The 21818-nt window shown below is 47.6% G+C and overlaps 1 protein-coding gene and 1 long non-coding RNA gene across 9 annotated transcripts in view; one reads left to right on the top strand and one right to left on the bottom strand.

Annotated features, from left to right (window-relative positions):
• The window catches only part of LOC107204673, a 67962-nt gene extending 65177 nt beyond the window's left edge, over window positions 1–2785 (bottom strand). Inside the window, exon 1 of one of the 3 annotated variants that reach the window (XR_001521695.2) lies at window positions 2548–2785. This is a non-coding gene — a long non-coding RNA (uncharacterized LOC107204673). The remainder of the gene's footprint in view (window positions 1–2547) is intronic. The other 2 variants (XR_001521693.2, XR_001521696.2) reach the window with 2 other exon arrangements.
• The window catches only part of FRMD4A (FERM domain containing 4A), a 357548-nt gene that overhangs the window by 311720 nt on the left and 24010 nt on the right, over window positions 1–21818 (top strand). For all 6 annotated transcript variants that reach the window (XM_015628212.3, XM_015628214.3, XM_015628213.1 and 3 more), the window contains 3 exons: window positions 6819–6895; window positions 10889–11027; window positions 16569–16710. In XM_015628212.3, coding sequence (XP_015483698.1) covers window positions 6819–6895; window positions 10889–11027; window positions 16569–16710 — 358 coding nt within the window. The remainder of the gene's footprint in view (window positions 1–6818; window positions 6896–10888; window positions 11028–16568; window positions 16711–21818) is intronic.

The following is a 21818-nucleotide window of genomic DNA, read 5'->3' as shown; positions in this document are numbered from 1 at the left end:
AGTTACAGACACAAATATCAAGTTGCATTATTTAGACAAATAATGCTTTGTCCAAATAGCAGCTCTTCCCTCTGTGATCTGATGCTCTGCTGTCTCTCTGAGCCAATAAGCCACTTTGAAACTGAATAGGGAATTGTGTTTTCATAATGGAAATGAATGCAGAGTCATTATTATATAGACCTAGATGCAATTTGTGTTTGGTCAAGCCAGAAATGTTTGCTGGGGTGGTGTGGTCTCACAAGAACAGCACACAGCAAAAGGGATCTCAAATTGGACCAGAAATTGTTTGTCTGTTTGGCAAAAAAAAAAAAAAGGCCTAAGGCCTGAGGCGAAGAAGTAATTAGATAGTGAGCTGGGATTGCTGACAGACCACTGAAAGTCCCACTTAGCCAAGCCATTCTCTCATTCCATGAGCAAAGGGAGAACGGCAGGCCTCTGGGAAGATCATTGGTAGGGCTTTTCCCACATCGAATCACACAGGAAATACTTTCTTTTTTTTTTTCTTGTTTTGAGAAGCAAAAGGAAAAAAAAATACCCCAAACTAATAAAAATAAAGGAATGAATGGAAGTGTAGCAGGATGGAGGACTAAGTTATGGTGCAGCAACATCCCCATCTCATGACCCAGGGGCACCCCAGCAGTGGGTCGCACTAAGTCACAGGTGACAGCCCACGGAAATCTCTTGGTAAATCTGCCCCTGAAACAAGAGCCCATTTGTTTGAGCTAAGATGCTGCTGTTCTGCCTCAACCAAGTCCTTCCTCCTTCACTCTAACTAGTTTGACAGAGGTATGATTGATGGGAGAAGGGTTGGCTTGAGGCAGAACACAAATCCATGCCCGGAAACCATGGCCCCACTGAAATCACTGGGACAAAACTGCCATTGACTTCGCTGGAGCTGTGATTTCCATAGAGTTTAAGGCCAAAAAGGGACCGCTCACAACCTCCATCCTGACCTCCCGCATAACTCAGCCCCTAGAATTTAGCTTGCTGGTTTGTTCAGTGGAGGAAATTACATCTCCAAGGAGGAATTTTTTTTGTTATGTTTGTTTTGTCTTTAAACTGCAGGACGAAAGACTTGGAAGTTTGTAGCTTCACTCATGCAAGCTGTGTGAAAATACTCTCATTGTTTTAGTTCCATTGTTTTATACCAGTTTTAGTATTGGGATGTCATCCAGTGCTGGCTCTTCACCACAGCATAGGCGAGGGAAGGGGTTGCATTGGGGCTGTTAGAAATGTTCTACATTATTTCTCTGCCTTTCCTACAAGCCATTGAGAGCATCCAGTCTGGGTGGTAGTCCATGCATTTGGAGAGATGATTGTTTCTCCTGCATAGTGTGATTTAACAAGGCATTAATCATCTAGGAAGAGGCAAGACTTGAAGGACTGGGAGGTGCTATATAGGTCAGCAAGTCCAACATCAATTACAGTTAGTCATTTATTAGATCTTTATAATCAAAGGAAAATATGGGTCAGAAAGGCCTCTGGAGGTCTCTAGTCCAACCTCCTGCTAATAGCTGGACCACCTTCAGAGTTTTATCTGGTTACTCATGGCCATAGTATTTGACCATCTGCACTGATTGTTTTGGGACTTGGGGTTTTAATTTATGTATCTTCTAATAATTTTCCTTGCTGCAACCCTACAGCCTGTGTCTGTTGCCTCTTATACTTTCACTGGGTACCTCTGAGCAAAGTCTGTCTCTATGTTCTTTGTAAATCCCTTTTCGATCATAAAACAGAGCTAACAGGTAGATCCTCTTTAGATTTCTGCAGATGGTTTGATTCTGAACAGTCACCAAGCATGTTATCTGGAACCCTTGAGAGTGTGTGCATTCAGCCTGTGCCTCATCTCAGGTGATTCAGCACACAGAAAAGAGAAAGAAAATGAGACTTCTGGCCATTTATATTTGGTTCTTAAGAGACCAAATGCAAAATGGTTCATACTGTGTTTCCACATCATGCCCAGCCATAGTGCATGCTCCCCAGTTCAGTGCTGAGTTTGGCTCTTCTGGGCACAGCAGGCAGAAAACAGTATCAGGGACCCTGTACCCCAATCTCAAGACTTGGAATTATTCCAAAAGGTACCATTTGGGCATGTTTCTCTAGGTACCATAGTCCTGCACTACATAGACAGCACTGTGCACCAACCTCCAGTGCACCTTCAGCAACCCCCTCTGTGTCCTGTGCCTGAGCTGAAGGGCAGCACAGGAGCAAGCAATAACCCCATTACTGCCAGGGGTTCCCAAATGAATGGCACAGTACCTTCACTGAATACTCAGACAAAGCTCCCTGAGCACAAAGGGACAGAGCACAGCCCAGTGCCTAGCACTAACTCAGGTCCCCACACCTCTCCAAAAGTCCAGGTCACCCATGAGTGACCAAGCTAGAAGCAATCCCTGGCATTTCATTCACAAGAGACATGCCCTTCTTTATCAAAAACCTCCAGCATTTTTCAAATACTCTGATGCTGACCCTACCTCCTGACATGTGCAAACTTCACACTACCAGCCTCATGGTCAATAAAAATGGTAAAAAATCCTTCAGACTCACATGGCTGAAATGGATGCAGATCCCTGGGCCTCCTCTCCTCCAGGCTCAGCTTAATTAAGAGCCAGCCAGCAAACCACAAGTGTGCTCACAAAAGAAGCTTGCGTCTGAAGGGTTTTGACTGCAGCTCTTTATAACTAGTCACAAACATCTGGTGCCTGGCAAGCTTGCCAGCCTCTTTGGAAGGGGTTTCCAGTGAGAAAATTCCTGTAGCTTGCACCTGAATTCTCTGCAACGCACCATGCAGCACTCGTATCTCTCTCCTGGCTCCTCTTCTAAGCTGCCAGCTTTGTAGAAACTATTTCTGGCATTAGTTTCCCCATCATGGCCTCCCCACCCACCCCAACACATTTTAAACAGTGCACGTGGTTTGATGGGGAACAGTTATTCCCTTGAATGTTCACAAGCTGATAAGCAGTTTTTCAAATTCAAGTGATAGTGTCAGTTCCAGTTTTACTGGCATGATGAAACAGAGATCACGGTGGGGACAAGCCCCTCAGAGGAGGAGGAGGGGGGAATATGGGTAATTCTTTTCTCCTCTTTTACTAGCCCCTTTAACATGCATGTGTGAGTGTGCAGCTGTGCTCAAAAGCCAGTCTCATGAATACTTCCTTAAGTATCTGTTGAAGATTAAATCATCTCATGTGCAGCCTGTAATGATGGCCACTACCAAAAATTGTTCCCATCTGAAAGCTGCCCAGTGCTGTATGATCCAAAACGAGCTGCTGACCTCAGAAGAGAACCCAGAGGGCAAAACACCACATCACAGACTTGGCCCTCTGCAGCACCGCTAATTGTGCCCTTGTCTGCGGGCACTGAGTGAAGGCAGCCACTCAAGGGCAGGGGAACTGTGCTCTGAGCTTGTGTTAATGATTGACTTTCTCCTAAGCCCCATTTCCAGCATGTTTGGGGAGATGCTGTCCCAGTCCCTGCTGAGGTACTTTTTGTCAAAGGGTCACTTCCACTAAAACCAATACAAATTGTCCCACCCACATGTGCAGGCATTGAATTCAACCCAGGAAATTAACCAAAGACCATTGTAAGCCAAATAACCCAAAACCAGACCCAGCCTCGGTGCAGGGAGAGGCAAACCTGCCATGAACATGGATGCTTTGACTCAAACCAGCCCCAAAACCAGCATGCATCTGTTGTCACTGCATTTGCACAAGATCCTGTTGAAATTACGACCAGCTCCCTGCTGGGGCTCTATTCCCCAGTGGAGGTTGCAAGTACCAGCATAGTAAAAGGATCTTGATGGGTAAAAATTATGCTTCCATTTAGGAAGACCCACTAATGGCACCTTGTGCATCTGTCACTGCATTAACAACATCAATTTGAGACTGTACATAAAGCAGGCAACTGGTGAAGGGAACAGCTTGCTTACATTAGGAGGTCTGGCTGAAGGGGGACCTTTGGCTTTGTTTCTCTGGAGGGATTGTGATCAGCTAATAGGAAAGTGGATACTTTCTTGTGGGTATTCACATTTTTGCAGACTGGATTCCTTTTGTATAGGAAGGGGGAGACCTCTCAGATCAATGTGGGAAAAAGGAGTGGGACACTGTAGAGTAATACTTGGGGAGCAAATGGAGCACAATTACAGCAATGGTAAAACACACGTGTACATTCGGGAGAGCAGAGCTATGGAATAAAAGACACAAACTTAGGTTGTGGGGTCACTTTCACCCCCTCCCTCCCAAGAGTCTGGATTAAGAGATTTGCCTCCTTCTGCCAAGGAAAACATCAAAACTAAATATAAAAATGCTGCAATCTGGGGATCTGCTCCAGTGCCCAAAACGTAGGTGTCTAACCCTGTTTAGGCACTGCTGGTGATCCAAGACATCTACGTGGGGCTGGCAGATACAGCACCAGACCTATGTCAGGCTCCCTCCCACCGAGGGCAGCAGCCAGGGGCCAGGCAGAGAGACCTGGGGCATGGAAAAGGGCACTCCATGCCTACATTTGGGCATCTGAACAGCTTCCCCAGAGCCCTTGTGTTTGGACAGTTGGAGTTAATCATAGAAAAGAAACAAGAAACAGAGCTTCCCTTAGCAAACAGCACAGTGAGATTTGGTAGCAGAGAGGGTAAAATAGAACAGGATCCGAGCACAGGGGACAGTCCGGAGAGTCAGAGGGGGAGGATGAGCAGGAGAGCATCCAAAAAGAGCAGCTGCCAGCAGCTCGGAAAAGTTTCAAATTCCTTCTGCGCCACGCCGAAGTTTAGTCATAAATGACAACGGGGGACCTGGGGACATAGGGATATTTTCTAAAGGGTGTGATCTGCTGGCTTTTTAGATTCTTATGAGTTCCACATGTCTGAGCGCCTCCCAAACACGTCCTCTGCACATGCCGTTCAGCACAGCCGCGTTGTCCTCCCCGCCTTGCGGACGGGCATCTGGAAGCATGGAGGGATGTTTTCAGCTTGACCCCAGTTGTTGTCTGTGGGAGTTTAGGCCCCAAACTTCCTTTTCATGCCTTTGAAGCCAGGCACTTAAAGAGGAGTCAGACTTCAGCTCCTGGCTTAACCCTTTCACCCTGTGCCTGTCCTCCCTCAGTGTGTAAAATAGTGGGTGTTTCTGTGCTCCGTTTGGTGTTTACATGTTTTGTGCAGCAATTCATATTTTCAGTGGAGGAATAAAATAATCCCCTAAGGACAATGTAACTCAGCCTTTCAGACTTCCTATCTCTCCTGGCTCCCTTCTTCCCCTACTCTCCAGCATTGTGGACAGCCCTAGAATAATGGGCAGCTCAATGCCCTTCTTAACCCCTATCCTTCCTTCCCAGAAGCACCCAGAAGTTAGAGAAGGGGAAAAAAAAAAAAAAAGAAAATACTCCTAATCTTGCCTGGAAACTTTAAACAAATACTTTCGGTTTTGCTGCCCCTGAAATACCAGCAAGGAGAAAATTTTGGGTCCTCTCTGTGGTTTGTTTTATTCTATAGATTTCAGCTCCACCAGCAGCTATATCAGTGCAAATCAAATTACGCCTTCTGTTTACTCATCTTCAAAGCGCTGACACTGGCAGCCCAGGCTTATCTTGGCGTGTCAGGAGCCAGCGCCTTCCTCGGGGGCAGAACAGGAACTCCGCAGAAGCTACTTGGAGTGGGAGAAGGAGTGAATCAGGGAAAGCTCTGCTGCCTGTGCTCTCCAGCACCGGGGCCACGTTCCCCAAGCTATGCTGCTTGCTAGGGGCAGTGCAGGGAAGCCGAAGTCCGAGATGCCCTGGGGGGGTGGAGGCTGCCTCCTACCTGTGGGTTAGCAGCCTGGAAGCCAGGGTTTGGATTTCGGCTTACTCATCTGTAAAGGAGGAGGCAGTGGCGGACCTGCCCGCAGTGGTGACGGTGTGATAGCTCGCGGAGCTGGCACTATTTCTCTGTCAGCGCGTCCTTCGCGCTGCTCCTGAGGTCGCTCCGCCGTCCTGCCCGGGAGGTGGGCGTTATTTCACGGGAGAAGGGTGGGCACAGGGGCCGTGTATCTGCATCCCACTGCCCAGAAGCACCTCCAGGGCTGGCCCAGGCTGACTCAGGGGCGAGAGCACGCCGCATTTCACTCCTATGAAAATCTTCGTTCCTCGGTTTCCCCCTTGGTGTTAGTGTTGGTTTTGTCTCAATGGTGCTCTGAGACGTCCCGGCAGGGCAGCCCGTAAAGCAGAGGCTGAGATACAACGTGTTCATTGCCCTGTCTTGTACCGCCGGGAGCGCCTGGAGCCTCGGGCATCGCCACCACGAGTCTGACAGCGCCTGGGACAGATAAACTGATTCCACTCGGCTCATGCTCGTGCCAGTTTTACGTGGATGGCAGGATAAAAGCAGAGTTGGGTATTAGCACTTGAGTGAAGCAGGGGTCCCATCTCCTTCGCCCCGGGAAGAGTGTGCTGTGCCAGAGGCCGATGCAGCACCCCAGGTGTCAGCCTTACAAGGAGAGTGTAGACGAATCCCGGTTTGCCCGGAGTTTATATGTGTTTTCAACACATTTGGTCTCGCAAAGTGAAACCGGCGCCCGAGCCCGCTTGCCCCGGCACCGAGCCCGTCGCGGGCAGCGGGGGCCGGGCGGGCGGGGGGAACCGAGGGAGGGAGGGATGGAGGGAGGGAGGGACGGAGGCCGCCGCCCGCCCCCGGGGCTGCCCCGCGGGTGCGGGGCGGGGGGCGCGGGCGGGACGCGGGCCCGGGGCGGAGCGCAGCGCAGCGGGGCATTCCCGCCGCAGCGCCGGGAGGAAGCGGCGGGCAGGGCTGGCGAGGGAGCGCACGGAGGCGCCTCATCCCCTTCTTCTCCCCGCAGATCTTCCAATGGAGGCAGCTGGAGAACCTCTATTTCCGCGAGAAGAAGTTCTCGGTGGAGGTGCACGATCCGCGCAGGTGAGCTACGAGACGGGCCGGGCTGAGCCGGGCTGTGCAGTGCCGAGCCGGGCTGAGCCGGGTCCCGAGAGCCGCGCTGCCTCCGCTGCTGTGCGGGGCTCGCTGCGCTTGGTAGCTGGGGAGCACGTAAGAGAGGGGCAGCGGGTACCACGCCGGGGGCTGCTGCTTCCTTTCAGCGGGACATTTCTGGTTCTGGTGTCCGTTTTTGAGGATGGGTTTCCCCTCGGCTCCTAGCTGTATTTTTTTTCCCCTTTCCCTCTGTTCTGGCACCTTGTGTCCCCCGGGACTGTGCGGCTCCAATGCCTCAGCTGCAGTGCTGGCAACCCTCGTGTTTGAAAGGGGTGTTTTGCCTTGTCCCCGTGTTTCACTCAGAGCCCGGAGATGAGCGCCAGATTTTGTACTCATGCTTCTTTGTAAATAAATATTCAGTAGTGCAACTGAAAGGAGTGGCACAGAACCAGAGATTTACCGCCGGCAGCCTGGATGAAAGCCCATCAGTCTTTTGGCACCGGAGCCTTTTTTCTTACTTCGGAATCCTAATGTGAGAGTTCAAGGGACTGTGCTGCATCCCATCAGTGCATTCAGCACCCCTGGTGTGTCCGCGTTACTGGATGGTTACTGCACGCAGGGAGTGTGGGGCTCTGAAGTTGTTCTGACTAAAACCAATGTCTCGTTTGCACTGTATGATACCACTGATGGAAACCATCTCTCTGCCCAGACTGATTGGATGTGTTGCTGGTAGTAGAGTGTTGTGCTGATCATTCAGCTGTGATCCAGTTTCACCTGTTTCCCATGCCTATCTGTGTACTAATAGATGTACTTTTATTAGGGGAATTTTGCATGCAGTTTCTATCCTTATTTACCCTGATCTGAGCACAGTCACACCAGTACAATGGTGCCTGTCTGCATAAGGTGCATTTGTTAAAACAAACACCAAGTAAAGCAGCTCATGTCATTGTGCAGCTCCAGGTCAGCAGAACCTCAAAGCATCTGCTTAATATTAAGCATGTAAACAGTCGCATGAAATCTAGCAGAGCAAATTCCCAAAGTCGAGAATACACTGGGAGATCTTCCAGCAGCAGGAGCTGGGGGTAGTGCACTCCTTCCCCCACCGAGGCTCTGGCACCCAGAGAGGCGTCAGAAACGCGTGCTGCAAGTGATTTGCAGCCAGAAGCCCCTAAAATGCCCTAAATTCTGTCTGTTTCCTGGAAGGAGCAGTTGCAAGAAAAAGAAATAGCTCTGGGACCTTAAAATCACGGTGACATTTGCAACTCGATGTCATGCATGAAATGTGACCACATAGAGCTGCCTCTTCTCTTTCATTTGTATTTAGATTATAGGAATTAGTGACACAGAAGAGCTTCCATTCTTTATTCCATTGCTTTGTTTCTCTGCCTCAACACCAGGAGGACAAAGCCCTGTCCCGGGTTGTCAACCTGGTACTTTCATGATACAAAGGAATTAGTTTGGTTAGATTTTGTATAATTTTGATTGGATTTTGTATCCAGAGTGGCACCATCCAGGTGGAGCTGGTACTCGGGCTGTAATGCAGTGCAGCACGTTGCCATGGCGTGGTGGGAAGACAGCTCGGGTTGTAGTCTCCCAGCCAAGTGGGATGGACTCCTGTGAGGAGTTGTTCAGCTTGTGGAGGCGGAGGAGTAGCCAACACAGTGCTCTCTCCACATTCCTCTCCTCGTAGCCAAACCAGAGCCTGAGTCAGCGAAGCCACAGTCAGGAGAGCGAGCGCAGCTCCGTGGTTGTGGCCAGGGCTGGGCAGCACAATGTATGTTTTTAAGCCCTGCCTCTGCCCCACGGCTTCCTGTCCCCAACAGGCCATTTCACCTCCTTTCATTGCAGTTACTTTTGCCATAGTACATTTTAGGAACTAACAACAGGGTTAATTCCATAGCTCGTGAAGCATACATGAGAATGTATGGGAAGTCATGGAAAAAACATCCATGGGCCATATTTCTCAGGTCTTCAAACACAGCTGTGAAAAACAAGTCCACAGGTTTGACCAACAGTCTGTAGATGTTCTGATGGAGTCTGCTGTTTTGATTGGAAATGTTTACAGATTCCAAAAAGGAAAATAATTAGAAATCACTGCTTTCACAGTGAGAAGATTAATGATTTGCAGAGTATGTTTCTAAGAATTCAGGAGTAATTGTGTTTGAACTGAATAGGATGACTCCAGAATTAAGGCTTCAGCCCATGTTTGAGTGCCCTAATTTCCTTAAAGCTTTATGTGCCAGTGTGCTGCAGTGGTTTGTGTCCTTAGACCAGTGTAAAGCATCCAGAGCTGGATCCACTCTCCAGTCTCAGTTTCAGGATCACCTCCCAGCACAGCCTTCATTCCCTGTCCAGTGACAGGAATGAGGCAGCCTGTCACCATCAGCGCTGTCCTGTTGCATCCGTGGAGACTTTTCTCACAAGAACAATACTCGTAATAGGACGAGGTCTCTAGCACCATTCACAAGGAAAGAACTCAGCCCAGGGTAACACTGAAACATGAGATCCCAGTTGTCTCAGACCTTGTTTGCATTGGCCACATCTGTTTTCTCAGAAATTTCACTCTGATTTGTAGCTCCATAATTTGACTTTAACACATTTTGAAGCACTGAAAAAGCCCTGATGCAATGGCTGTCAGTCTTCTCCCAGACTGAACATTTCCAACAGTTCTCATTTTGCTGCAGTTCTGGTTTTCTTTTGTTCTTGGCTCTATCACAACTTTATTCAACTGTTCACCCCTCCGTGTTCACCTCCAACTTTGGACAAGGCAGTGGCCCACAAGCACCAGAAGAGAGGTGGCCAGTGCAGATACAGGTGTAGGAGGGGAGCCATAGCAGGCTTGAGGACTTGTGAGTGCTGGTAAAAGAATTGACTCCCCCTTGCATGGCACAGTAAAGCTCCTGAGCTGCAGTATCACCTCTACACCTGCATGGCTCAGAGTCCCTGCTGACTGTGGTCTCTGGCAGCCTCTCTGTAGCACACCTGTTCTCCAGGCTGTCTCTTGCATTGCTCCCTCTTCACCATCCATGTCCCTAAAGGTGTCACAGTTCTGAGCAAGCCTCTGTACTCGTGTCACATCATTTCATAATCCTACTCTACCACAAGACCCATCTTAACAGACTGGAGAGGAGGCCCTCATTTATTTGGCGCTCTGTAGGTCAGTGGTGTGGTTTACTCCAGCCAGATCTCCATCCCTGCAGTGGGAGGAGTTCCACAGACCAGGATGCTGAGAGCCTGAATGTGCACTGTGCTGGTGTCAGGGGCTCTGCTGGTGGGGTTGCTTTTGAGAGAGGGGGAGGAATAATCAAGCAGGTTTGTACAGCTGTGAAAGCATGGGGAAACCTAACCTGTGTTTTTTTGCTGATGTTTGAGAACAATTGGGAGTCCCAGAGAGGAAATATTTAGTTCTTATTTTTCCTGTTTTTAAATTCACTCAGCTAATCACTGAGTCCCATTCTCCTCTCCAGGACACTAGGCAGCCCCCTCTGAGCCTCACAACTCCCTGCCCCCATACCATGTGGCAAATCCTGCTACATCTGTTTACAAGTGGGGAAATTAAGGTTCCTGAAGAGTTTGTCTCACACTCCCTAAAGCAGCCATTGATCCTGTGAATCTTTAGTTGTTGCCTGGGTCCTAATATTTGGGAGCCACTGTCCAAAGGCAGAGGGAGTGGAGGGTGTGAGGACTTGGCCTCAGATGTCTCTGCATGTGTTGAGACACGGAGGATTCACACAGGCTTTGGCCTTGGTAGCTTCCCTGGGATATGCAGCAAGGGATACAGTCTGAGCTGGACAAACTGTTAGTCCTCTGGAGCTTGCTACCTTGAGGACATATTTGAAGAAAATGCTCTCCTGGCTTGATTAGATATTTATTGCTGCACAGTAAAGACAGCAGCTTTTACTGAGATCTGTGACAGGTTCTGCCACAGAAAGCAATCTGGTGAAACCTTTGTGTAATCCCAGTTCATTCTTTTCTTCTCTCCAGGGCATCTGTGACCAGGAGGACTTTTGGGCATAGTGGCATTGCTGTACATACATGGTACGCCTGTCCAGCATTAATAAAGTCTATCTGGGCTATGGCCATTAGTCAACATCAGTTCTACCTGGACAGGAAGCAAAGCAAGGTAAGCATGAGAAGTGCCAGTTGAGTCCTTCTCTCTCCCCACAGTCCCAGACACTTCAAGTCGAGGTGGTGGCTTCTTTCCTGCCCTCCCTTAATACTCAAGAGCAAAAAAAGGTGAATTGACTGAAGACATTTTCTAGTCCTGACCAGACTGAGAAAATTTGTATCGAACCTATGGGAGTAAGGATTGAGGGAAAGGTTGTAATGAACTGCGGCCAAATTGTAGGACCCAAAGTTAGCAAGCAGAAACATCACTGTCTGAATGGTTTCCACATCTTCCATGTCTGTCATAAGGTTAGGGCAGCTTCCAGTAACTGAGTTCAAAGCAGCTTCCCAACCTACAACTGTCTCTGGATTCTTCTTGCTGTCCCTTGATTTTTACTATTGTATTTTCCTAGAAAGGAGGGGTAGGGATATTATTTTAAGAGGGGCCAGGAGGCTTGTCAGCCTGGCTGTACAAGGAGCTATCGCAAACTGGTGCTGCACAAAGGGCCACGCAATACACAAAAGAAACCACCTTGAAACCAGAGGGGGGTGTGTTCTCCCTCTTAATTCCTTTCATCAGTAATTTTAGGCATACCCAGAGCAGCAGGAGATTGCTTTGATCACTTTGAGATTACTTTGATACAGAGAAAAAACTTCTCATGCAGACTTCCCTCTCCATATGAGCATGCTTCACAGAGAAGTGTAAAGCTTCACAGAGAAGACAGAGCCTGTATTGAGAGGGTACCTGCATTGGTCCTCATCTCTGATGAAATGGCAGAATGTGCAGGTGATGATCCTCCAAATGCCTGAAGCAGTCTTAACATCTTGCTACTTTAAATATGGACATAATTACATACTCACTGATACCAAGGGAAGATTTCCTGTCCCTTCTCTGCTCAGGATCATCAGGGCAGTGCATAGTCCTCTGTCAACTCAGAGATAAATTTCAAGCAAATAGAAGTTTATTTTTCTTTACTTTTAGCCAGATGGATTTACTGATCTAGCTGCAAGGTATTTAGTTCACAAGCAACCAACAAACAAAAGGAGATTCCCTCCTCCTCCCATTTCTTTGGTAAGAAACTGAGTCTCTGAAACACCCAGGACTTCCCTTCAGTGACTCCTTTTGTTGTTGGCAGATTGTGTTTCAGTTTTATCTCCCCTCTCTCACACTCCTACAGGCAGCACCACCCACCAGCCCTCGTTTGTCAACCTGTCACGTCTGTTACCATGTCAGCATGCTTTGTCACAATAATCCCAGTCCTCGTGCTGAGGCTTTGAAGTTAAGGCATACAAATATTTTTGTCCCTTTCTCTTAAGGGAACTGATATTTTCATCTGTTGTCCTCATCTTTGATGTGACACTGTCAATATTGATAGATCCATCTATTTTTATTGATCTGTTCAGTTCATCCTGCTGGTCACTTCAAGGACACAGTGCTAATATGAACTTTGCTTTGGAAAACTAGTAAATCATATCCCAGAGCAGGGTGATGTGAAATGTCTTTGGTTCAGCTCTCAGGGGCCTAGACAAACATTTATTGAGTTTCAGGTCGCATGGGTTTGCAGCCCCTTAAATCTCAGGCCCCACTTCAATTGAATCCTCAACTTCAAAGCAAAACTTAGATATTCCTTCCTTTCATGTCCAAACTTGGCATTTCATATCATTTTGACAAAAGAAAGAAAAATAAAAACAAACTTAGAGGAAAAAGCCTGCTGGAGCTCACTGCACAGCTGAGCCTTTGCTCCAGTGATGTAGATTAGATGGCGGGAGATGTGACATAGTGATAAAGAAAGCTTGAACTCCGTGCTCCTCACATAACTGGGCACCAGTTGGATCTGGACCAACAGCTCCACTGGAAAGAAAACCCTTCATTTGATTTTAAAAAGAAATAAAATCCGCTTTGCCTGGATTCTGACCCTTTTGCAAGTGAGGTCCCAACCATTTCTGCAGCCTCACTCCATGCTGAACTCCTGCCAGCTCGTCGGGTTCCCAGCGTCTCGCTCCCTGCTGATCTGTCTCTCTCTGCCTGCAATTGAAGCATAACGTGGAGACTGAAAAGATCTCCAGCTTCCCAAGTGAGCTTGTCAGTGTGCAGAAATCCTGTCAGCTTCCCTTTTTTTTGGGAGACAGATGCAGCAGGACTTGAAGGCATGTCTGTGCACTGTTGACTGCACTGAGTCAATCAAACTCTTGGCCTAGAAACCTTGAGAAGTCCCATTTTGTGGGAATTTTCAACACCATGTTCCTCCAAGTGCAAGGCTTTTTGGCTGAATGAACTGGTAGAAAATAGGCCAAGGGTTTAAAAAAATCACCTCCAGCAAAGCCCCATCACTGCAGCAAGAGGGATGAATTTATCCCTAGTGTCCATCTTCTTCCTTATTTCACTTACAGATTTTTCTTCACCCTCTGACCCTGTCAGAACAGCACTGGGGATCAGTTTGGCCCCACGCTTTGAAATGACTCATGAATGAGCCAGTCCTCCTCCATGTAAATGAGACTTGGCAGGTCTGCGCTAAGTGCTTTAAAATTTCTGAGCCTGGAGGGACTGGAGGTCTTGGGGGAGCACTAATGGGGTGCAACCCAGCCTTGCAGTGCTCTGCTGCGGCACACAGCCTGCACGGGCCTCGTGCTGGCTGCTCAGTGGCCTGTGTGAAATGAGCTGTTGCTCTGATTCCTGCTGCTGCTGAGAGCCTGTCCAATGCACGGGACCACCTGACACTGACTGGCATTGCTGTAGGCAGCAGAGGCAGCAGGGACTGAGCAGTGAGGAAAATTAACCCCATTCCTTTCAGGAGATGTTTTATCTGCACTGTTCAGTACAGGGCACCATTAGCACAACTGCAATTGGATCTAAAACCTTCTCCCAAGGTTTCAGCACGTTTGAATTGTACCCTCTGCAGAGGAAGCTCACTCTGCCCTGCTAATCCTGTCTGCTGGTTTGTTTTAGGGTTTGTTTTAACTCCCTCCAGGCTCCAGGGATGCCAGGCTTTGGTCTTATATCACCTTTTTGTTTGCCCTATGTAGGGTACACTTCCAGCCACTGCTGGCTTGGCCAGGACCACAACACCACCAGCAGTCACATTGCCTTCACTCAGCACTTTGGTTGGTGCCCAGTCAGACAGGTAGGGCCAAAGTGTGCCCTAATTTGCCTTCTGAAAATGAGTGGAAATAAACTACAGGTCTGCTTGCTGTAATTATCCTATAAACACAGGAAAACCACTGCTTCATGGAGCAGGAGGGATGGATCTGTCCGTGCAGACCTGGGGTTTGTGCCTTTCTGAGGCATCCACTGCCAGGACTCAGTCTGTTGGGTCAGGCAGACACTGGGTTTGATCAATGTAGTTGTTCTGGGGTTATACAAAGTACACATAGCCCTACATACATATAGGGTTATACAGCATATATACATGTGCAGGGGATTTATCAGCAGGACAAAGGCAGTTGGAAGGCTTGTTACCTCCAAAGATCTGTCATTACAGCAAGACAGCAGTTCATGCTTAGGCTCCTTATGAAGACTTTAGTAAAGGAAATCTCATTAGATAAAAGCAGTGATTTTCCTCTTCACCTGGAACTAACCTTCCAGAACTATTTGAAGATGTTTCACAGGCCTTGTTTCTGACCAGAAACATCTGACCCAAGAAGCTAAAGAGTGCTGCCCTTCTCCTGGGGCCAATTCTAGGGAGGAATTGCTAGAAAATGAGAAGGGTCTAACTGGTTGCAACATTAGTTGAAGAGGGCCAGTACTGGTTGACGGATCTGCTCTGATATCTTGTCGGGTAGTTCAGCCTCTGCACTCAGAAGCACTGTTCACTCTTGCAACACAAGTGAGAACACACACCCTGTTATTGGGGTTGTTGTGGAAATAAGCTTGTGAGACATTTGGGTACCTTGGAATGCTAATGATGGAGCCTATAAATACCCAAGAATATTAAATTATGATAATACTTCTGAGGGTGTTTTCAGTGGAAGACTTTCCCAGTGCTGTCTTCATTTGCAGTCTTAAATTAATCTTAAAAATAGAGTGTGCTACAGGGAGACATTTTCCTTCCCTTATTATTTCACTGATATGCAAACAGAGGTGGGGATCTCTAAAAGCTTAACCTAAAGTGTCTTACCCAAAGCCCCACAGTACATCAGTAACAGAACTAAGAAGCTCAGTGGTGAGCACTCAGCCATCAATTCAGGCTTAGTTCTTGTTGGAATGGTTTCTTTTTCCTCAAAAAAAAAAGAAAGTTTATAAGTAAACTATAAAGTTTACTTAACTTTATAGTCAAATAAAGTTACTTTATTTTCAGTGAAGTAACACTGAAAATCCCATTGTGACAAGCATTCCTTGTTGTCTTGTTTCATGTTATTTCCAGTGGGAACAGATCACACCCTGGTATGTGGACATCAATCAGCTTTGATTTGTTAGCACATTAATGATGTGCCCATCCCCTGAGCTGTATGGGCAGGGCTGGGTCTCTTCTGGCCTTGAGAAGGTGCAGAGGTGAATGGTCAAGTGATCTTGAACTGGGGCTTTACCCCCTTTTGAATAAAATTCTTCTTGCAGTTGAAGGGTCTTGTCAAAATGTACCAACAGCTTTCTGTGTTCTGGGAAATTAAAATTGCAGGTCAGTGGCCCTGCAAGGGCAGACTAATTGAAGCTCAGAAGCACAGTGCTTGTAAGATTTGAGCAATGGGTTGAGATGACTGTTGGAGGTCCATTCCAGCTGAAATATTCTATTCTATTCTAGTCTAGTCTAGTCTAGTCTAGTCTAGTCTGTTCTCTCTTCTCTTCTCTTCTCTTCTCTTCTCTTCTCTTCTCTTCTCTTCTCTTCTCTTCTCTTCTCTTCTCTTCTCTTCTCTTCTCTTCTCTCCTGTCCTGTTCTCTGTGTTTATGTACTATGCATCATTTACTTTCTTGTAATTACAAATTGCAACAATCTTGTTGACATTTGATGAGGAACAATAGCCATACCCTAATGTGGCTAGTTACTGAGCTGGGCTGGCTGTTTCCTACTAGAGTAAGGTTAATGCTTTGAAGAGGTCCCTCAGAGCAGGGACACTGCATGTAGCTTGTTAGTCTGGACAATAACCTAAATGTGTTTCCCTGTCTCTGTTTTCTTCCAGCTTCTCATGACACCTAAAAGCATGTCCTCACTGTGTCTTGTTCCAAAGCTTACTGCTGATTTGTGAAGCAGTAGTTCTGGCTTCCTTTAAATTCTAGAGATGGTCTGTAGCCTTTGAGCTTTTCAGCAGGTTATTATGATGGCATTTCTGAAGGTTTCTTATTGTATGTGGTAAAACAGTGACTCCATACATCCTTTGTTTAAGAGAGAAAAATGTGCATGGCAAAGCAGAGAAAAACCCAAACAACAGGAAGCGATGCCAGAACTGTACCCACTTAAGAATGTAAAAAATACAGCAGTGGATACTGTGCCAGGTTGCTTCTATTCTTGTAAAATAATCCAAGTTTGCTGTGGAGGCCTATTTCCTGCTACAGCAAAAGATCTTTTTCCTCCTGTGAGCTTTAAAGAGGCATTAGATCATTACTAACTCCTGTGTCCACCTCCAGTCCAAGATTCATGCTGCAAGAAGCCTGAGTGAGATTGCAATTGACTTGACTGAAACTGGAACCCTCAAGACCTCAAAGCTGGCCAACATGGGGAGTAAAGGCAAAATTATCAGCGGAAGCAGCGGGAGTCTTCTGTCATCAGGTAGGTCCTTTGTCCTGTAACTGGAGGGAGTATGGTGGGAAGTGTCATGGCCATGGTATAATGGGGAGCAGTCAGAAGCTGCACTGCAGAAATGAAAGTCACTTCCCTTTAGCCTTTCTGTCTGTCCAGGTGGCAGTCCATCTCTCAGCATGTTGCTCCACAAACAGCACAGGCAGCAGCCTCCCCCTCTCTCTTTACCAACACTCATTTCCTCCTTGACTCCGAGATGTCATCTCCAGCCTCTCAATTTCCAGCTGAAACCTGGTCTCTCTTCACAATTTCTACCCTAACCATCCCTTGGTATCCAGTTGAGGCAGATGGGTTTGTGAAGGAGTGCCCAGCCAGCAGTGGGGAAGCAGTCACCCAGTGTAGCTCACAAGGGAAACTGTGGCCAGGAACTGGTGGTGTTCCTCAGCATTGTTGAGACAGGGTGTCTACTTCACCGAGTGCACATCTGCTTTGCCCTGTGTTGTTGGGATTTAGCTGCTGTCCCAGGCTCAAAAGAACTATTCCCTAACACTCTACCAGTGCCAAGGTCCTGAAGGTTTCTTGTTGTGGCTTAGGGCACTTTCTTGTGTGAGGAAGATGTCACGTGTAAGAGAATCCCATGGGAAGATAATGCAGAGGAGAGCTAGAGCAGGAGGAGAGAAGGGCTGGAGAAGTGGGGTCAGGAGGTTCTGTCTCTTTGATACTCTTCTGTCAGTCTGAACCAGGCAAGCTGTGTGTAAAACATGATAAATCTCACTGCAGGCTTAAAGTAGGGGGTTTTATATTTAGCAAAGAGTTTGAATCTGCATAGGTGAGGTCTTCAGGAGAGCAAGGTTTTTGTTATCACTGTAATTAACAGTTTCAAACAATTAAATACTTTCTGTTAAGCATGACATCAAGTTATCAAAACCAAATGTGTTGAGATATGCAACAGCAGAGAATAACCTTCTCAGGCTTGGACAAAATAAGAAGGCATCTAAGAGTGAAAATGCTTTAAAACTGAACCCACACTGATGTAGTAGATTAGCTTTGCATCACTGTAGCCTTTATGTCTACTAAAACCCTGCTTGGAAAATGTTCAGAATGTAGTTAAAATGTGCAGTGCTTCCAGAGCTGCTTGATGTGCAATTCCTTGCCTTGCCTGCAAACAGAGTTGCCTTTCTGCTCCTGAGGTCTTCCTAACAAGAAGAAGTGTACAATCCACTGTCTGTGCCTCCCATGTCTTGGGGAGTTGCAGTACCTCAGCAGCTCCCACATTGGTGTCAGGTTGTTGGAAGTCTTTCTTTGTTTGGCATTTTTTCCAGCTTTCCTGCTGGAAAGTAAATAATGTTAAGTACCTCAAGAAAGCTCTTAAGGTCTTTCCAAGATCTCAGCCTCCTGGGCACCATTCCTAAGTTTGTGAGAGCTACGTGGTAGTAATCCTGTTTCTGTGTTAATACATGGACTTTTTGTGTTCCTGGAAAAACAAACACTGGGGTCTGCTTCTGCTCTTACACCTGGAGAGAGCAGTAGCTATGTGAAAGCCAGCAAAAAATCAGGCCCAGAAAAGCTGGTGTAGGCCCAGCATCTTACAGGGTTAAGTGTATGGAAATTCCAAACTGGGAGCTGCCCATGCTTTCATTTTTGTACTCTTGTGCTCCCTGCACCTTTCTGTCTGAGCACAGATTTGTGGACTCATCTGAATTGCACTAGTGACTAGACCCACCCAGAGTTCATTGACCAGGTGAGTCATTTCTTCCGTCCTGGGTAGGTGGATCTGCCTGCCTGGGTGCCTTCATAGGACTGTGTGAACCTCTGTTTCTGTCAAGGTGCTGCTAATGGGCCAGGCAAGCATGGCTTCCTCCATGTTCCTTTATTCAGAGCTGCCTGTTACATCCTGCCAGCTCTGAGGACAGGGCTCTCCCCAAAATGCTGAGGAGAGCTGCAGAGTGCTGCTGCTGTGTGCCTTTCAGCAGATATAAAAAAGTATTGAGGGAAGGTGTCTGGCAGAGGTCAGGCACCAGGGAATTGGAAACCCTGGATTGCTTCCATGCCCAGACCCCTCTGCTGCAAGATCCCCTTCCCCTGAGCCTGGCTGGTGGGGGTCTCCCATCTCTGTCCCACTGGATGGGAGGGGGCATTCATTGTCTGTCCCACTGGGCACAGTCACTGGCTCTGTCCCAGGCTTTGTGTTTCCTCCCATTGTGCCAAAGATTATCGGCACACAACCACAACAATGATGGGTTATCGCAGTACAGCCGGCACACTGGAGAGAATAAGTGCAAATGATTAAGTGGCCACAGTAGACTTCCAGGCTATAAATACCTCAAGTGACTCGAAATCACAAGGTCAGGACTGAATCTCTGTTTGTCCCCACTTCCCTACTATTCCCAGTCTTTTTTTTCCTGAAAATTACTTGTAGTCATTTCCTCCTGCCATCTCACTCCTCCTCACTGGAGGGGCTGTCAGCACCATGAGGAGCATGCCAAAACTGGCATGTCTCCCCTGGGCTTGCAGCAAGTCTGCAAGGAAAAGTTTGTGTTGCTTCCAGCTGTCACACTGTCTGGAGAAGATCCTGCTGTGCAGTACAAGGCAGTCGCTGCCTCACATCACTTGCAGTCTCAAGAGACAGCAGAGAGGAGATGGAGTCTCACACTGGGAAGTGGCTTCCTCATGATTACAGCAATTCAAGACCAAAGCCTCAGCTCCTCCATTTTCCCAGCACTGTTGATCTCAGGCTGTCCACTGCAGATTTGTAATTTTGATGCCCAAGTCCATTTCTGACAAGCTGACTCTAACTTTTGTCCTCATTTTGGATCTAAAGGGGCCTCCCTAGGAAAGTGGGCTGCTGTGATTTAACTCAGGGATCTTCTGCTCAGAATCTGTGGGCCATCCCTGGACATCTGGGGAAGAAGGATTTGCCTGTGAACAAAAGCTCTACTTTCACACAGGCAGGAACCAAATCAAAGCCAGCAAAACAGCCAAGTTAGTTCTAAGGTGGATTTTTCCTTTGGAGTCTGTGCCGTAAGAGCTCTGCAGGTCTCCAAGCTAGTGAGCAGCCCTGTAGTCACTGGGTTATGGTTGGACTGACCCCCAGTCATCTCTGTGACATCTCTGTGGACAGAGGAGACACCCCAGAGGAGCATCTCTGCTTCAGCTCTGCAGTCGCATTCAAGGAGCCTCCAGCCCCTAAGCCCATTCCTTCTGCAGCAGTGGAGGTTTCCTGTGCAGGGGCCTGTTTATGTTTGAAAACGCCACAACAGAGTCCAGCCAGGCAGTTCCCAGGCCCTGCTGCTGCATCCGGCAGGGCTGTGGCCCAGCTGGACCGCATTGGAGCGCATAAGCAGCACCCGCTGGCCCGCGAGTGCGGGGGCTGGTGAGGACGAGGCGCCCGCAGGATGTCTGAGCGCATCCTGTGTCGAGCAGCTCCAGCTGAGCTCCCGCGCGCCGCGGAGGAAATCCTATGTGTTGGGCAGAGACCAGAGATAGGGGCTGTCTGGGGCTGCTGGTTGTTGTGCGTTGACATCCTGGTGCAGTGAGTCAGCCCGGGCTCTGGCACGGAGTGAGCGTGGGGGAAACTTCCCTCCCTGCTCAGGGGACAGCCTTCCACAGGGAGCTCAGCCAAACACCAGTGAGCTGGAGCCATCAGCCGGATGTAGAGTGAAGGGTTTGCCATATTTAGATGTGTTTTTCCCGGAGCAGGAGACTAGGAGAATGAGAAAGAGAAGAGATGCCTGGGTGCTTTTGCCTTGCTGCTGCTGCTGCTCACCCTCCTTGTTGCATCTCCTCTCCTCACGCAGCTGGTGTCACCAAGACTTGGCTCTCCCTGCTCTTCAGCATCCCATCTGTCTTCTCTGCTTGTTTCCATCCTTCTCATTTATCCCTTTTCCAAGCTGACTCCACTCTTCTACAATAGATGGAGGAAATAGAGACAAACAATGAGTCACTGGTAGGACTTTTCTCTCCAAAGTAGTGTCTGGTCTCACCCCTTTGGCAGGCTTTAAAGCAAAGCTTGTCTTGGACCCCAGCAGACCTGCACCTGCATAACACTTGACCAGATCTTTCAGGGGTGTGACCCATGTGCTGCATGTCACCTTCACCAAGACTGTCCTGACCTCACCAGCATAGAAGTGAGCAGAACCCACCCTGTTAACATTGGTAAAGTTCAGCCATGAAATCCACTGTAGAAGGACTTGGACAGGGAAGACCATGTTCCCCCTGCATTTCTCAGCTCATGTTCTCCTGAATGTCAGTGGATGAAGAAATCACCCAGAGAGGACATGTGGGTATCAGAAGATGATTATTGTTTCCACAAATTAATAGGGTATAATTAATATATTAGCAGGTTTCTGGTGTCAACCTGAGAGAAGGCCCTGTGCCTGCTACCTGGTGTGTTTTCACCCTTTTGGTTTTAGGGACATCAAATGGTTCTGCAGAAGTATGTGCTAAAATGCAGAGTTTGGTAAATCCTTGCACTGCAAATGGGGAGGCTGAAGAATAATTTTCACAAAAAGGTTCAAATGCCATACAGTAAAATTACATATTTCAGCAACATTTCTCCCATTTACTGCATTAGGAATTAACCCTAATTGTGGGAGATAAAACACCTGAGAAAGCCTCCCAGTCAACCATTTCTGTTGCAGCAAGAGCCTCTTGTGTTAGGACTGATGTCTCAGGATTGATTTTTCTCTGTTGGTGATCCCCTTTGAAAGGCACTGGGCAGCTATGACTCAGTGACCATATCTAATAAGGCTGATTTAAGGTAGTATCTGCTTGATTGGTTTGGTTTGTGCTGGTCTTTGATTATTTCTTGGTTGTTTTTATGGTATTTTGATTTGTCCTGACATTTTTGGGTCAATTAACCCTGAGCTTAAAGTGGATCTCTGATCACAGCCTTATTCAAGGTAGGATTGATACATATTTATAAATAAAGAGCCTCTAACGGAAGCCATAGGCACCCAGCAATACAAAACATTGTTCTCTGCTCATTTACAGTCATCTCATACAGGTGTGGTTCTCTTGACTGATCAAGTGTCCATTTGTTTTTCACCCATGAGAACAAGCAGAGAATACAGCCAATAAAAAATCTAATAATACATTGCAAAATAATTCAGCTTTTAAATTAAAATTCAAAACCAAAC

The sequence above is a fragment of the Parus major genome, chromosome 1A (genome assembly GCF_001522545.3).
Source record: "Parus major isolate Abel chromosome 1A, Parus_major1.1, whole genome shotgun sequence".
NCBI classification, from domain to species: Eukaryota; Metazoa; Chordata; class Aves; order Passeriformes; family Paridae; genus Parus; species Parus major.
Note: the sequence above shows the minus strand (reverse complement) of the source record. Positions and strands in the feature narration are given on the sequence as shown.